Source organism: Cetorhinus maximus, chromosome 22, assembly GCF_964194155.1.
Source record: "Cetorhinus maximus chromosome 22, sCetMax3.hap1.1, whole genome shotgun sequence".
In the NCBI taxonomy this organism is placed as follows: domain Eukaryota; kingdom Metazoa; phylum Chordata; class Chondrichthyes; order Lamniformes; family Cetorhinidae; genus Cetorhinus; species Cetorhinus maximus.
Window position 1 is genome coordinate 5,379,073 of NC_135900.1, and position 15,839 is coordinate 5,394,911.

Genomic DNA, 15,839 nt, shown 5'->3' on the forward strand with positions numbered 1-15,839 from the left:
TATTTCACCCCTCTCCTAACTATACTCAGTTCTGTTGAAGGGTCGTGTGGACCCGAAACGTCGACTCTTTTCTTCTCCACCGATGCTGCCAGACCTGCTGAGTTTTTCCAGGTAATTCTGGTTTTGTTTTGGATTTCCAGCATCCGCAGTAGTTTTTTGTTTTTATTCAGTACAAAGAGCAGTTTCTGGCCAGGTTGCAGCAGCCCCACGTCAGGCAGTTTCTGTGCACAGGAGTCTCCAAGGACAATCCCTGCGGCTGCAGACATCATCACCGCAGCTATTGGTTTGTGACTGCGACGGATCGGACTCCCAAGGGGGAGGAATCAGACGCATTTGAGGTCGAGGAACGCCGTCGGGGCGGGGTGGGGGGGGGCTGGAAAAATCGGGGTCGTCACCGAAGGCAGCGTCGGGAAAAAAAAAAATTTTTTTTTAGCGAAGAGTTTGGACGCATCGCCCGGAATTGTCACCCACCAGGGAGGTTGTTTTCCCCAGGGCTGGGGAAGGGGGAACGGACTCACGACTCATACTCAGGACTGAGATGAGGACACATTTCTTCACTTAAAAAAAGGGGGTTTGTGAGCCTTTGGAATTCTCTACCCCACAGGGTGGGTTGTAGATGTGCTATCGGTGAATAAATTTAAGGCTGAGATCCACAGATTATTGGTCTCTCAGGGAATTAAGGGACAGGGGGAGAGGGTAGAAAAATGGATTTGAAGCCTGAGGTCATCCATGATGGTGTGGGATGGCAGAACTGGCTCCACAGGCTGTTTGGTCTACCCCTGCTTCTGTTTATGTTCTTTTGGAGGGGGCCCACCTCCCTCGCCGCAGACTGCCCAGAGCAAACAGCTCTGCCTTGGAGGATAAGATAGAAAAACTATTGAGCCTGTTGATGAACTTCCTCCTTGCTGAGGGCCAAGCAAGGATGCAGGTCCCTTCTGTGATGACAGACCCTGTCTGGAGCATTGAGGGTGCTGGACATAGGCAAGGGGGTACAGTCAGTGGTAGGGTTCTGATGTGGTGGCCATGCTCAATCTGTAGTATCTGCCTTTATTAATGGGGGCCAGTGGCAGATAATGCTTGTCAACACAGGCTCAGCAGTGACTATCACTCATACCCCACCTCCTGAATGCCACATGGTGGGAGCGAAGCACTTGCTTTTAACCAGTTTTAAGGGGTCCTCAAGTTGCCACAGAGAATCCCTTTCTTATTCATTCATGGGATGTGGGTGTCGCTGGCTGGGCCAGCATTTAATGCCCATCCCCAATTGCCCCTGAGAAGGTGGTGCTGAGCTGCCTTCTTGAACCGCTGCAGTCCATATGGTGTAGGTACACCCACAGTGCTGTTAGGGAGGGCGTTCCAGGATTTTGACCCAGCGACAGAATCTTATCACCTGCTTCGAGATAGATACATGTGTGTGTGATTTGCTGTTCTCAATAGTTACATGCAGTAAAGATGGAAGAGGGGTTCTTCGGCCACCAATACGTAAGGGGTACTGTTCAGTCACGGGTACAGCAGGGTGTCGTGAGAACTGGCACATTCAGTACAAATTCACAAATTTGGCCGGTAAAGAAACCAGGCAGTTGGGTTATTCACCATTGATTACCACAAGTTAAACTTGATCACACTGGTCTGCCCACCAATAGCGTGGGGAAACACAGACCCGCCGGTCCCAAATTCCAGTAAACTCTTAAGAACTTTTCTGCCCTTGATATCGCCAACGGTTTTTGGAGTGCCCACTTTAGGATTGGGATAAGTTTGCTTTTGCATCTTGAGGATCAAATTGCACTTGGGCTTGTTGGCCCCAGAGGTTCCAGAATGTTGGCACAATCTCCCACAAGTGCAAGGTTGAAGCCATTAAAGACTCCTCTCGGTACGATTGCCTGCTGTAATATATGGACAATCTGTTACAGGCTACCAAACAAGGAGACCACATCCAGCTCTTGGGGTGTTGGAAAATGCTGCAAGAGGCGGAGTTGAGCTTTAGCAGTGCCTAACAACGTTTTAAGCTCTATCTCTGCAGCTGTTCAACAGCCCAACGAACTAAAGGATTGGATCATTCAAAGATTGCCCCTGTCCCATTTCAAGACACTCTCTCTCAGCCACTTCCTGTCTCGCCAGATTTTGGAGGGCATTTATATCCAGGTTTGCCAGACTCGCAAAGCCCCATCGGAGCCTCCGGAAAGGGAAGGAAGGTGATGTGCAGTCCAGTTGAACACTGAGGTTGCACATCTATTAAAACAAGCAGCCAAGCTACCTGCATAGTGGCTCCTGACCTGAGTAAACCTTTCTACCTTTTAAGTGGGGGCAACTGACCAAAGTCTGGCCACACTCCTCCATCAAACAAGGTAAACTGATGGACTTAATTCTGACCGAGGTGAAAAAACATGACCCGATTAGAGGACACTTAACCAACGACTGAGAGCTGAAGCGTTTTACGTTCATACCGACATCTGTAGACCTGTTAAAAACAGAAGATGCTGGAAATATTCAGCAGGTCTGGTAGCCTCTGTGGAGAGAAACAGTTAATGTTTCAGGTTAATGACCTTTCTCCAGAATTACATTCATCCCACACAACGCTTAACTTGCTGATGAAGCCCGGAGATATCTTGGCTGCCTCAGCCCAGCTGAATCATTTGAATGTTGCTACTGATAAAACCTGGACATTTGACCCAGACAAGCTACATTACTGTCTCAGCTGATGGACTATCAAGGGTGAGCCACATGAGTGTCCACTCCCTTTGCTTGATTGCCCTGCACAGCCTGCCCAGAAGACCACAATGGCTGCTGTTCCTGATGGGACATTGGGGCATTCTTCCATACAGATGGCTCTTGGATTTTCAGTACTCTTAACTGGATCAAACTTTCCAGTCCAAATATATACCCCATCCTGTCTATTGTGCCAAAGTAACCTTCCAAACCTGTGACCTCTTCCACCTAGAAGAATGAGGGCAGCAGACACATGGGAACACCGCCACCTGGGAAGTTCCCCTCCAAGCCACTCACCAACCTGACTTAGAAATATATCGCCGTTCCTTCACTGTCACTGGTTCAGAATCCTGGAACTCCCTCCCTAACCTACACCACATGGACTGCAGCAGCTGAAGAGAGCAGCTCACCACCACTTTCTCAAGGGCAGTTAGGGATGGACAATAAATTCTGGCCCAGCTAGCGACGCCTGCATCCCATGAATGAATAAGCTTTTATAAAAATAAACAAGTGTAGCCTTATTGAATGTGTGGTAGTAGAAATCTCCAAGCAAACAGTTAACATTTGGTCTGAAAGTGCTTACACTATCAACACCCTGCTGTCCCATTTCCTCTATCATTGGAATGATTGATGAATGTCCAACGATAGACTGATGGTCTACTCCACATTCTTCAGGCTGTGTGGGAAATGTTCAAGCTAGAGGGCAGCATGTTTCATAGTTAAATTCAAAGCATGTGCCAAGGGTACAGATGCACATAAGATGGGGAAATTCCCAGTTTGCAAAGCAGTCGTCCATCTCTGGTGACCCCTGTGAGGCTCCCGCAGAAACCCCATTTCTGATATAGAGGATCGACAAACCCAACATAACTCACTCTCCCTCAATGTCATAACCAGCCCACGAGTGCACCCTTGCGTGGTAATATCAAATTATTTCCTCGGCCCTATGCGCAGAATGGGCCCACCAGACTCTGTATACCTGAGGAACGGTCTAACCACTTATCCCTGATGTTTTACTCCCAGCGGGACTACTTCCTTGCTGTTTGCATTCCCTCCCCATGCCCCTGCCCCAGCCCTGCATGATGGCGGTTGAGTTCTTCAAAACGTTCTGCCTTCACCTGGTGGCTGGTTATCACTTGGCTGATGCGACAGCAGCCGAGATGCTGAAAGTGGCTTGGTGGCCTTGATGGCAGGAGGATATCAGTCGATAGGTATCTCATTGCCTTGTGTGCCTACAGTGTCACCCAGCCTTGTGTATCAATGAAGCTCTTCTTCAGAGTGCCATGCCCACGAGGCCTGTGGATGCTCCTACAGATCAATTTTTATTGGGCCCCTGCACCCCATTGTTGGGGTACGTCCGCCGCTGATAAATTCGCCAGATAGACTGAGGCTTTCCCTTGCAGGATGAGCACCAATGCAGCCGTGGCCTGTTTCTCGTTGAGTGAGGTGGGGATGTGTTGCACAAGTTAGCAATGATGAATCCCAGATTTTACCGGGTTTTTTTGTTGAAGCAAGCTGCATAAATTTATGGGGATTATGGATGAGTTGCATGTAAGTCACCACTCACAATCCTTGGGGATGGTGGGGAGAGAGAGAGAGAAGTGTTATTGGACCCTTGCAGAACACCTTGCTCAATGGCAACACATTAGCCCATTGTACTAATGGCAATCAGGTCAACACTCCATTCAATGACAGGTTGTTCCTTACAAAGCCGCGAACAGCAGGTCAATACCTACACTTGGACATTTGCTGTTGGCAATTCCATTACCACTGCTTACAGGGAAAGCAAACAATAAGCGGCTCAGGTAGATGGTGGCCTATGTAAATGAGACCAGCACATTTTTAACCAGGAATGTGGGTGAACAGATTAAGTATTTTGGTAATAAAGTTGTGACCTGCTGAACACTAGTTTGGTGATGTAATTGTGATTTTGAATTACAGTTAAAAAAAAATGACCAAAATAGGAAGGGATCCATTTTTTTGATTGCAGACAGGACCAGTCAGGTTTGTACCTGATACATCTGACCAGTAAAGGGTAAAAAAAAGGTGGACAAATGAAACACAGAACAGGAGGAGGCCATTCAGCCCTTTAAGCCTGTTCTGCCATTCAATGAGATCATGGTTGACCCAACTCCATGTATGTATTCCCCATCTTAATGCCTTTGTTTATCAATAATCTGTGAATCTCAGATTTAAAATTATTAATTCAGTTAGCATCTTTCTTTTGTGGGAGGGTGTTCCACATTTCTATCACCCTTTGCAGCGTCCTAGACTCCCCAACCAGCAGAATTAGTCTCTCTCAACCCACCCTATCTGTTCTTGATCAATTAAAACCTGTTACAACCTGCGATCAGAAACGAAACTTGTAGGTAATCAGATACTGTGCTTGATTTTTGACAGGTTGGACAACCCCAAACACATGAGGACTGTGGACAATGCTGCCTGTGAGCTGTAATTGTGTTTGTGATGATGGACACTGTCACCATAACCTCTGACAGGAATTAGTGATCAGGTCACAAGACATTCGATGAGGATGCGCCTACGAAGCAACTGACCATCAAAATAATGCTGTCCGGGCTAGATGGAGATTTGAGGAATGAGACTGCAGGAATATCAAGTGAAAATGAAATTAGTATCATCTGCTCCATGACTTACAGACAAAATTACAACTTGAAACCACAGGTAGCAAAATAAGGCATATAAGACTCAAATGTATTGCAATGTTGGACCCATGGTTTGAATTTGAAACGAAAGCTTGGCAGTTAACTGTCCTCTGTTGCATTCTCCATTGTAACTCCTCCACGAACCAGAGTCCACTTGCCAACCAATCAGCGCTCTCTTCTCATACAGTATAAATTGTTCCCTTTATTGTTGGTTTATCTTGCGTAGTTGTCCTGATGAGTGCAACATGAAAAGGTTCAACAGCATGTCTTTTTTTCAGCAATATTCCAGTTCTGTACTGCCAAATGACTCGTTGGATGCATGTGAATGGGACTATGTTGGATCATTATTTTAAGCCTCGGTTTACACAAGGGAATAAGATCGTAAGGAGGCAGCAGTGGCTCAGTTGGTAGCTCAGTTGCCTGTGAGCACAAAACTCGAGGCTAACACTCCAGTGCAGTACTGAAGCAGTGCTGCACTGTTGGAGGTGCTGTCTTCATATGAGATGTTAGGCTGAGGCCCTGTCTGACCTCTCAGGTGGAAATAAAAGATCCCATGGCACTATTTCCAAGAAAAGCAGGGGCATCCTCCTGATGTCTTGGATAATGTTTGTTTTTCAGTTGACATCACTAAAACGGCATTGTCTGGTCATTATCACCGTGGCGCTTGTGGGATCTTGTTGTGCGCAAATTGGTTGCCACATTTCCTACATAACAAAAGTGCTACGGAATATCTGCTGGTCATAAAAGTCATTACACAAATGCAATTTGTTTAAATAACTAGGCAAGGGGTCCCCAAGTCACTGATACCTCCATACCAAAAAAAAAACATGACAGGAACTAAATATAAGTGCAAAAGTAGAAATCAGGAAGGACATTTGGAAGAATTAAAGGTAGTGATAACCAGTTCTGGGAGGAGTTATGTAACCATGAATATTCATAGATAAGTGAAGGGTCCAGCAGTGTGTTAGTAGCAGAACCAATACCACAGGTTGTACACTCAAAGATTAGACGGAAGTATAACCTTGTCCCGCGAGTATGTCAAAAATCGGTATGACAACTAATCTGGCAAATTCAAAATTTATTGAAAGGACAAAACAAAGAAATCAAATTGGTGAACAGGTAACTGGCCCTGTCCCTCATGGAGCTAAGCAATGGGGCCAAAGAGGTGGTAGAAAAAGCACATGAGGTTATAAAGGATCAAGGAGGGATAGTGGATAATATGAACAAGGGTCTGGTGTGTGGGATCTCTTACTGGAGAACACTGTCAATGACAGACTTGGAGACCTATTAGAGGGGCTCCTTACTGAATCTGGCCAGACTCTGTCCTAAGAGAGAGGCTATCAACAGCTTTTGTGTCTTTTTTTTTTTGTTCAACCCACTTGGGCTGGAAATAAACACAATGAAGAAAACTATATTACTTTTACCAATTTCTGTATTACTTTGCTGGATTGATATATTCTCAATGGAATGCTGAACCCTAAGTTCAGAATTTAGCTGTGCAATTTCACATTAAAGCACAAATTATTTCATATTAACATAGAATGAACAGCCATGATTTCATTTACTCCCTAACACCTCCCAACTACCCTTCACACTTTCTGCCCTCCCGTTCATATTGTCATGGTGGCGTGACACTGATTGTTGGCCTTCTCGCCATATTGTCCACTCATGCCCGCCCAACGCAAACTGGGACGGAAACATCCAGCCTACGATTCTATGAACTGTGATAAAGCCGGTGATAAGAACAGTTCACCCTGTATTTCTTTCCCCACAGATACTACCTGACCTGCTCAGAATTTCCAGCATTTTCTGTTCTTGTTCCTAAAATAAAGCAGCACTTGATTATTATGGCCTCGTTCTTCCCATGTGACATTTTCTGTTTTTGTGATTCAAAACAAAATTGGGGAGGGAGGTTGGTTGGGGTCAGAGGTTATAAGCTGAAGTTATTGAGCTCAGTGTTGAGTACAGAAGTTTGTAAAGTGCCAAAGTGAAAGATGAGGTGCCATTTCCTTGAGCTTGTCGGCTGAAGGTGTTCTGCAAAGCAGTTACCCAATCTGTGTTTGATCTTCCCCCTTGCATTACTGGCAAGGTGATGTTACCCATCCCTAATTGCCCTAGACCATTTCAGAGGGCAGTTAAGATTCAACTACATTACTGTGCATCTGGAGTTATGTGTAGGTCAGACCAGGTAAGAATGGCAGATTTCCTTCCCTAAAGGGCATCAGTGAACCAGGTGGGTTTTGACAACAATCAATGATAGTTTCACGGTCATCATTACCAAGACTAGCTTTTCAATTCCAGATTATTAATTGATCTTAAATTCTATCAGCTGCTATTGTGAGAACCCTTGTCCCCAGGACATTAGCCCGAGCCTCTGGATTAGTAGTCCAGTGACGCTGCCACTACACCACCATCTCTCCCTGAGAAGAATGAGAGATGATCTAACTGAAGCATTTGAAATTCTTAAGGAGCTTGGCAAGCTAGATGCGGAGAAAATGTTTCCTAGGTTAGGGAATCTAGAAACAGGTTCACAGTCTCAGAATAACGGACCAACCGTTTAGGATTGCGATAAGGAGAAATTTCTTCACTCAAAAGTTTGTGAATCTGAAATTTTCTACTCGAGAGTTATGGGTGCTCAGTCATTGAGTATGATCAAGACAGAGATCAATAGATTCCTCCTTTAAATCTATCATAACACCCATCTATTCCCTTCTCCCCTCATATGCTTGTTCAGTTTACCCTTAAATGCACCTATACTATTTGCTTCAACCACTTCCTGTGGTAATGAGTTCCACTTCTCATCAACCTTTGAGTAAAGAAATTTCTTCTGAATTCCCTATTGGATTTCCTGGTGACTATCTTATATTGATGGCCTCTAGATATGCTCTCCCCCACAAGAGGAAACATTCTCCACTCTATCAAAACCCTTCATAACTTTAAAGACCTCTACTAGGTCACACCCCAGCTTTCTCCTTTCAAGAGAAAAAAGACCCAGCTTGTCGATCCTTTCCTGGTAAGTATACCAACACATTTCTGGTACCAATCTTCTCTGTAGCCTCTCCAGTGCCTCTATATTCTTTTTATAAGATGGCAACCAGAAGGTAAGGTAATTAGCCATATTCCACAAAGGACCATAGGCATCTCTCTCCATTAGAGAGGGACACCTGGTTACATACGGCTTGAGGGAGACCGCCCCACAAGTGTGGGGCAAGGCGAGGAGACAGGCCTCCACAAAATATTGCAGCCAGTATGGGGATTAAGCCCACACCATTGGCATCATTCTCAAGTCACCTAAACTAACTGAAACCAGTACTCCTAAGTGTGGTCCAACCAAAGAGTTTAGTAGATGCTGAGGTTGTAAGTGAATTAAGGGAAACGGGGATGGTGCAGCAAGGTGGAGTTGAGGTGCAAGGTGAACCATGACCGCAGATGCAGGACAAATTGGTCCCTGAATTCATTAGTGCCCATCTCTATGAGAACTTTTAACAGGAGTTTGATTTATAGATGAGGATATGCACTCAGGGCTGGACTCACCGACTGACATTGGAATAGCTTTTAATACACATTTTAATTAAAGTTAGATCTTTGTGATATGGAAATTTTCTTTCTTGTATTGCTATCATTCATTTATTTTTACATGTATAACAAATAAAGAGTGTATCTGAAACAAGTTTCCGTATGGATGTTAATGAAGTGAGTTGGATTCAATCTCACTGAATGGTGGAACAGTCTCGATGGGCTGAATGGTCTCCTCCCGCTCCTGTTGATGGAGGGAAAGCGAGCAGGTTGGTGCCCCTGCCGCGCATGCGTGGGTCGGGGCTCGGCCGCCCGGACGGACTCGGGCTGCCATTGGCCGACCTATCCAGTGACGTCAGCCGCGGCGGAGGCCACGTGGTGCCATTTCCCCCACCATGACGCGGTGAAGATGGCGGCGCCCAGGAGCCGGCGACGTGCGGCTGAGTGAAGGAAAGGGAAGCGTCTCCCTCTCCCTGTCTGTGTCCGTCCCTGTCCCCGGGTGGAAACCCCGCCCGCTCGCTCGCTCAATATGAAGAAGAAACCCGCCCGGCACCGGACCGACAACACATTCCGGGTGAGCGGCGGGAGGCTAGGCCCCGGGGTCTGGGGAGGGCGAGAACCTCCCCACCCCCCCTGGGCTCGGGCTCTTATCTTTTGAAAGCACCTGATTCGCTGTCACCTGCAAGGCTACGGACCAGGGGCTGGAAAGTGGGATTAAAATGAGCGGCTGGTTTCTTTTTGCTCTTTTTTTTTTCTGGCTGGTGCAGACATGATGGGCTGAATGGCCTCTTTCTGCCCCTTAACCTTTCTGTGGTTCCAGAAAAAGAAATAAAGCTTTTGCTAAAGTGAAGAGGGTCAGGCTGTTTCCTCTCCATCAGGTGATGAAAGATCGACTTAAAATTATCAATAAAACTATGTCCTGCTGAAGGGCCATACGGACTCGAAACGTGAACTGTCAGAAAGACAGATGCTGAGTTCTTCCAGCTATTTCTGTTTTTGTTTCAGATTTCCAGCTATCCGCCGTATTTTGCTTTTGTACTAAAATTATCATGGGCTTCCCCCTGAAAGATTCCTGTGCAGAGAGCTCTGATGCCACAGGGAGCTTTGGAGGCAGAGCCTGTTGCATCTTTGAGTATTCAGGGCTAAATGCTTGCTACGGACGAACATGTGGGGTGAGAGCAGGACTGTAGGGTTGGATTGCTTCAGTAGAGAATTGGCACAGACATGATGAGCTGAGTGGACTTGTGATCCTTTGTGTGGCTCCACACCCGGAATCATTGCCTGTAATACGCCAACCTTTTCCAACTTTCACGGGGCTTGTGGTAAATCTGCCCATTCCTTGTTGCGCAGCATAATAATTAACGTGAGAAATGCTGGTTTCTTATTAAGCTAGGGTTTTGGGCAGGACTGTTGGAAGAACTCATTACCTGGCCAACCAAAATAAGCCAAAACCCATCAACTTTCGTATTGCATTTATGCTGCAAATGTGGAGTCTTCAGTGTGAATCAGTTTTATTTCACACCAAGGCTACAATGGAATTTACAGTGGATATACAGTATGAATCTGGAGTCAGGGGTTTGAGCTGACAGCAGAGTAGAATGCAGTTAGAGCCAAGTTTGTGGCACCACAGGCATTTCTGCTGTACAGAAGGGGAGAAAGAAGAGGGGAAGAGCAGCAGGGGTAATAGGGGATTCGTTAGTTAGGGGATCAGACAGGCGTTTGTGGCTGTAGACATGACTCCACGATGGTATGTTGCATCCCTGGTGCCAGGGTCAAGGGTATCATGGAGCAGCTGCAGGACATTCTTCTGGGGGAGGGTGATCAGCCACCGGTCGTCATCCATGTTGGCACCAATGACTTTGGTAGGAAAGGGGGTGAGGTCCTGAAAGCAGACTTTAGGGATCTAGGAAGGAGATTGAAACGCAGGACCTCTGAAGCAGTAATCTCAGGATTACTCCCAACCCCACGTGCAAGCGAGAATAGAAATTGGAGAATTAAGCGAATAAACACATGGCTGGAAAGCTGGTGTAGGAGAGAAAGCATCAGATTTCTGAGGCATTGGGACTGGCTCTGGGGAGGTGGGACCTGTACAGCTGTAGCCCATCCAGACAGGACTGGGATGAATACCCTCTCAGGGAGATTTGCTAGTGCTGTTGGGTTGGGGGGTGGTTTAAACTAGATTGGCAGGGGGATGGGGAATCTGAGGGTAAATTCAGGGAAGGGGAGGTGGAGAATTAGCGAGTGACTCTGAAGGACAGAAGCAGCACAGGTTAAAAGTGTACAGCACAGGAATTTGGCAGTGTTAAAAGGTATATATGTAAATGCAAGGAGCATAGTAAATAAAGCCAATGAGCTGAGGGCACAGACACATGGCAGCATGATTCCATCGCTATGATGGAAACGTAAAGAATCAATTACAGCTGTGAGGAGGGATGACATACTAAATTAAGCATCAAATGAGGCCATATGTATTGAGCCCAGAAATAAAAAAAGGGGCAGCCACATTGCTAGGAGTGTGTTATAGACTCCTAAATAGTGGAAGGGAGTTAGAAGAGCAAATATATAGACAGATTTCTGAGTGCAAAAACAATAGGGCAGTAATCGTTGGGGATTTCAACTACTCTAATATCAATTGGGATACTATCAGTGTGAAGGGTGCAGTGGGCGTAAAATTCTTGAACTGCATTCAAGAGAACTTTTTTAGCCAGTACAACGAGAAGGGGTGCAATTCCAGATTTAGTCTTTGGAAATGAAGCTGGACAAGTCGATAAAATAGCAGTGGGGGTCTATTTTGGAGATAGTAACCAAAATATAGTTAGATTTAGCATCATTATGGAAAAGGGCAAAGATAGAACAGGAGTAAAAGTTCTAAATTGGGGGAAGACAAATTTTACAAAGCTGAGAGGCGAGCTGGTGAGAGCGAATTGGATACAGCTATTAGAAGGAAAAGCTCTGCCTGCGAGGATATTCATCTCAGTCCTGTACAAGCTGGATGGGCTACAAATCAATGTGAGGCATTCAAAGGCGAGATTCTACATGCACAGTGTAGACCTGCCCCTGCAAAGAAAAAGGGTGGTACTGCCAAATCTGGAGCACCCTGGTTATCCAGGCCAAGATAAAGCAGAAAAAGAAAGCTTATGACAGTCACAAAAGACTTAGTACTGTAGAAAGCCTAGAGGGGTATAGAAAGTACAGGGGTGGAGTAAGAAAGCAAAGAGAAAATACGGAAAAATATTGGCAGGTAAAATCAAAGAAAATCCTAAGATGTTTTACCAGTATGTTAAGAGCAAGAGAATAACTAAAGAAAGGATAGGGCCTATCAGAGATGTACATGATAATTTGTGGGCTGATGCAGAAGATGTGGGCAGGGTTCTCAATGAGTACTTTGTCTCTGCCTTCACTAAGGAGAGGGATGATGCAGACATTCTAGTTAAAGAGGAGGAGTGTGAAATATTAGATACAATAAACATAGTGAGAGAGGAAATACTGGAGGGACTGGCCTCCTTGAAGGTGGATAAGTCATCAGGGCCAGATGGATTGAATCCCAGGCTGTTGAAGCCAGGGAGGAAATAGCGGATGCTCTGAGGATCATTTTCCAACCCTCACTAGCGAGGTCCCAGCGGATTGGAGGCCTGCAAATGTTGTACCATTATTTAAAAACAGTGTGAGGAATAGGCCAGAGAATTATAGACCAGTCAGTCTGACTTTGGTGGTGGGCAAATTATTAGAAACAATTCTGAGAGACAGGTTAAATTGTCTCTTAGAAATGCATGGATTGATCAGGGATAGTCAGCATGGTTTTGTTAGGGGAAGATTGTGCCTTACTAACTTAATATTTTGAGGAAGGAACAAGGAGGATTGATGAGGGTAGTGCAGTGGATATTGTCTACATGGATTTCAGTAAGGCTTTTGACAAGGTACCACATGGCAGACTGGTCAGGAAAGTGGATCACATGGGATACGGGAAGGTGGCTGGTTGGATCCAAAATTGTCTCAGTGACAGGAAACAAAGGGTAATGGATGGTCCATGGATGTTTTTGCAAATGAAAACATGTTTCCAGTGGTGTTCCACATGGCTCAGTGTTGGGGCCTTTGCTGTTTGTTGTATATATTAATGATTTAGAGTTAATTGTGGGTGGCATGATTGGGAAATTTGCAGATGACACAAAAATTGGCCGTGTATTTGATAGTGAAGAGGATAGCTGTGGACTGCAGAATGATATCAATGGTTGGGTGCATGGGTGGAGAAGTGGCAAATGGAATTCAGTCGGAAAACTGTGGTGCAGTGCATTTGGAAAGGGCAAACAAAGCAAGGGAATACTCAATGAATGGGAGGATATTGAGAGGGGTTGAGGAAGTGAGAGACCTTGAAATGCATGCCCACAGGTCCTTTAAGGTGACAGAACAGGTGGGCAAAGTGGTCAAAAAGGCATATGGAATGCGTTATTGTGCGAGGTATTGAATACAAAAGCAGGGATATAATGATGGAACTGCATTAAACACTGGTTAGGCCACTGCTGGAATTTTGTGCATTGTTCTGGTCACCACATTACAGGAAGGGCATAATTGCTCTGGAGAGAGTACAGAGGAGATTTACAAGGATGCTGCCAGGGCTTGAAAATTGCAGCTATAAGGAAAGATTGGATAGGCTGGGGTTGTTTTCCTTAGAACAGAGGAGGCTAAGGGGTGATCTAATTGAGGTGTACAAAATCATGAGAGGCCTAGATAGGGTAGACAGGAAAGACTTGATTTCCCTAGCTGAGGGGTCAGTTACCAGGGGGCATAGATTTAAGGTGATTGGTAGAAGGATTAGAGGGGACATGAGGAAAAACCTTTTCACCCAGAGGGTGGTGGGTGTCTGGAATTTACTGTCCAAATTGGTGTTAGAGGCTGAAATGCTCAACTCATTTAAAAGGCACCTTGATCTGCATCTGAAGTGCTGGAACCTGCAAGGCCATGGACCAGGTGCTGGAAAGTGGGATTAAAATGAGTGGCTAGTTTTTTTCTTCTCCTTTTGGCCAGCATAGACATGATGGGCTGAATGGCCTCTTTCTGCACAGTAACCTTTCTATGGTTCTAGAGTGAAACTCCTGAAGGAGAGTCACACCCTGTTTCTTTGGAGTTTGTTTAGGATTTGAAGTGCAATTTACATGAGATTAGTTTGAAGCCAAAACCACTTTGTGCCAATTTTATACCTGTACGAACATACCCTACGTGTCTCCAAACTGTCAGGCAACCCTGACATAAGGTCTCCCCCTTGTGAGACACTCTTTGTCTCCAAATGGGAACACTCCATAGTCAAGGAAGTGTTGCTGCTGGTTAGCAAGATGCTAGACTTATGTCCACATGGACACTGCTAGGTGGTCTAAAATGAACCAAAACTTATTTAGGGAGCTTCCCTTACTACATGTATTGATATTGAAATAAATTTGAGTGCTGATTGAAGTTGCAATGGAAGATGTTGCTGACTGAGCAAAAGAGAAAATGTAGAGTTGTTTCATTTGTTTAATGCCTGACTGAATCACATAAAGAGTCTGTTTTTGCTTCAGTGCGTGTGCAGTGATTCTGGATGATGTGCTTTGTTTGGAGTTAATGAGATGAATCTTTCTGTGTTTACAGTTTCTCACCTTCTCAGAACGATTGGCGAATGTGAATATCGATATAATCCACCGGATTGATAGAACTGGGAGCTATGCTGAGGTAAAGAGTCAGACGGACTGCATAGGCCTTTTTATAATTAATACGTTTCAAATGTCTCCCTCAAATGCTGCACTAGCTGGAATAACACTAGAGATATGAAAGGGGCTTTAAAACTGTTTTACACCAAAAATTGTTGGGAATGTTTTAACCACAATGGGGCTATTGAGACAAAGCCTGAAGCATTGGATAAGGATTTGAAAAATGAGACGCAAGGGGAAATGGGAGCTCATCAGTCCGAATGAAACATTAGCATTGGCCTGACGGGCTGAGTGGCCTCGTTTGTGAGTAATTGCTGTGATCTGAACAGTGATTGTCTTTTTAAAAACCCTGCCCCTTGTGCAATGCCTTGTTTTGGTTTTTCTACATTCCTAAAATTAAAATAACTCGTGATTGTAAAAATAGTGTTCTTATTTAAAGTCCTCGTGCAAATAAATTCACAGAAGCTTGAGAAAGCTTCAGCTTTACTGCCTTTGGTGCACTGAAATGAGCAAACTGTAATACTTTGTAACTGAGCAGGAACTTGCATTTGGATAGCACCTTTTGTTATTAGAATGTCCTGAAGCAGTTGATTGCCACTTAGTTATTTTTTTACATGCAGCCACTTTTGTAATGTAGGAATACATGGCGGCTAATTTGCACAGAACAAGTTTCCACAAATAGTAGTGTGATTAATGATCAGATGATCTGTTTTGGTGATAGTTGGCTGGTAGTAAGTGATAGTAGGACATGGGAGAGCTCTGCTGTCCTTCTGCAAAATAGTGCCATGAGACCTTCCACATCCACCTGAGAAGCCAGACGGGGGGTCTCGATTTAACATTGCATCTGAAAGACGGCACCTCTGGGAATGCCAGTCTGGAATATGTGCTCAAGTCTTGGAGTGAGACTTGAACCCACAAGCTTCTGACATGGGTAAGAGTGCTTCCTAACTGAGCCATGGTTGATGCTTTTTGAACCAACTTCATGTTGAGCTCCGGTGCAAGTTTGAATCCGTGCTGCTATCCTGATCTCGCCCCGAGTGATGTCTTGCTTTGTTAATCCAATGGCTGTGCAGTTTCATTTGTGGCCTGTCAGCACAGAGAGTAACTTTGCCTGGAACAGAATTGAAAACAGAAAGTGCTGGAAAAGCTCAGCAGGTCTGGCAGCATCTGTGGGGAGAGAAACAGGGTTAACGTTTCGAGTCCGTATGACTCTTCTTCAGTTCTGACTCTGCTCTGAAGAAGAGTCATACCAACTCGAAACGTTAACCCTGTTTCTCTC

At 45.2% G+C, this 15,839-nt stretch overlaps 1 protein-coding gene across 2 annotated transcripts in view; it reads left to right on the plus strand.

Moving 5' to 3' along the window:
• The first annotated feature begins 9,371 nt into the window (after nt 1–9,371).
• The window catches only part of utp20 (UTP20 small subunit processome component), a 126,460-nt gene continuing 119,992 nt past the window's right edge, over nt 9,372–15,839 (plus strand). For both annotated transcript variants that reach the window (XM_078567673.1, XM_078567674.1), the window contains exons 1-2: nt 9,372–9,456; nt 14,502–14,582. In XM_078567673.1, the coding sequence (XP_078423799.1) occupies nt 9,412–9,456; nt 14,502–14,582 (126 nt within the window). In that variant the 5' untranslated portion in view covers nt 9,372–9,411. The remainder of the gene's footprint in view (nt 9,457–14,501; nt 14,583–15,839) is intronic.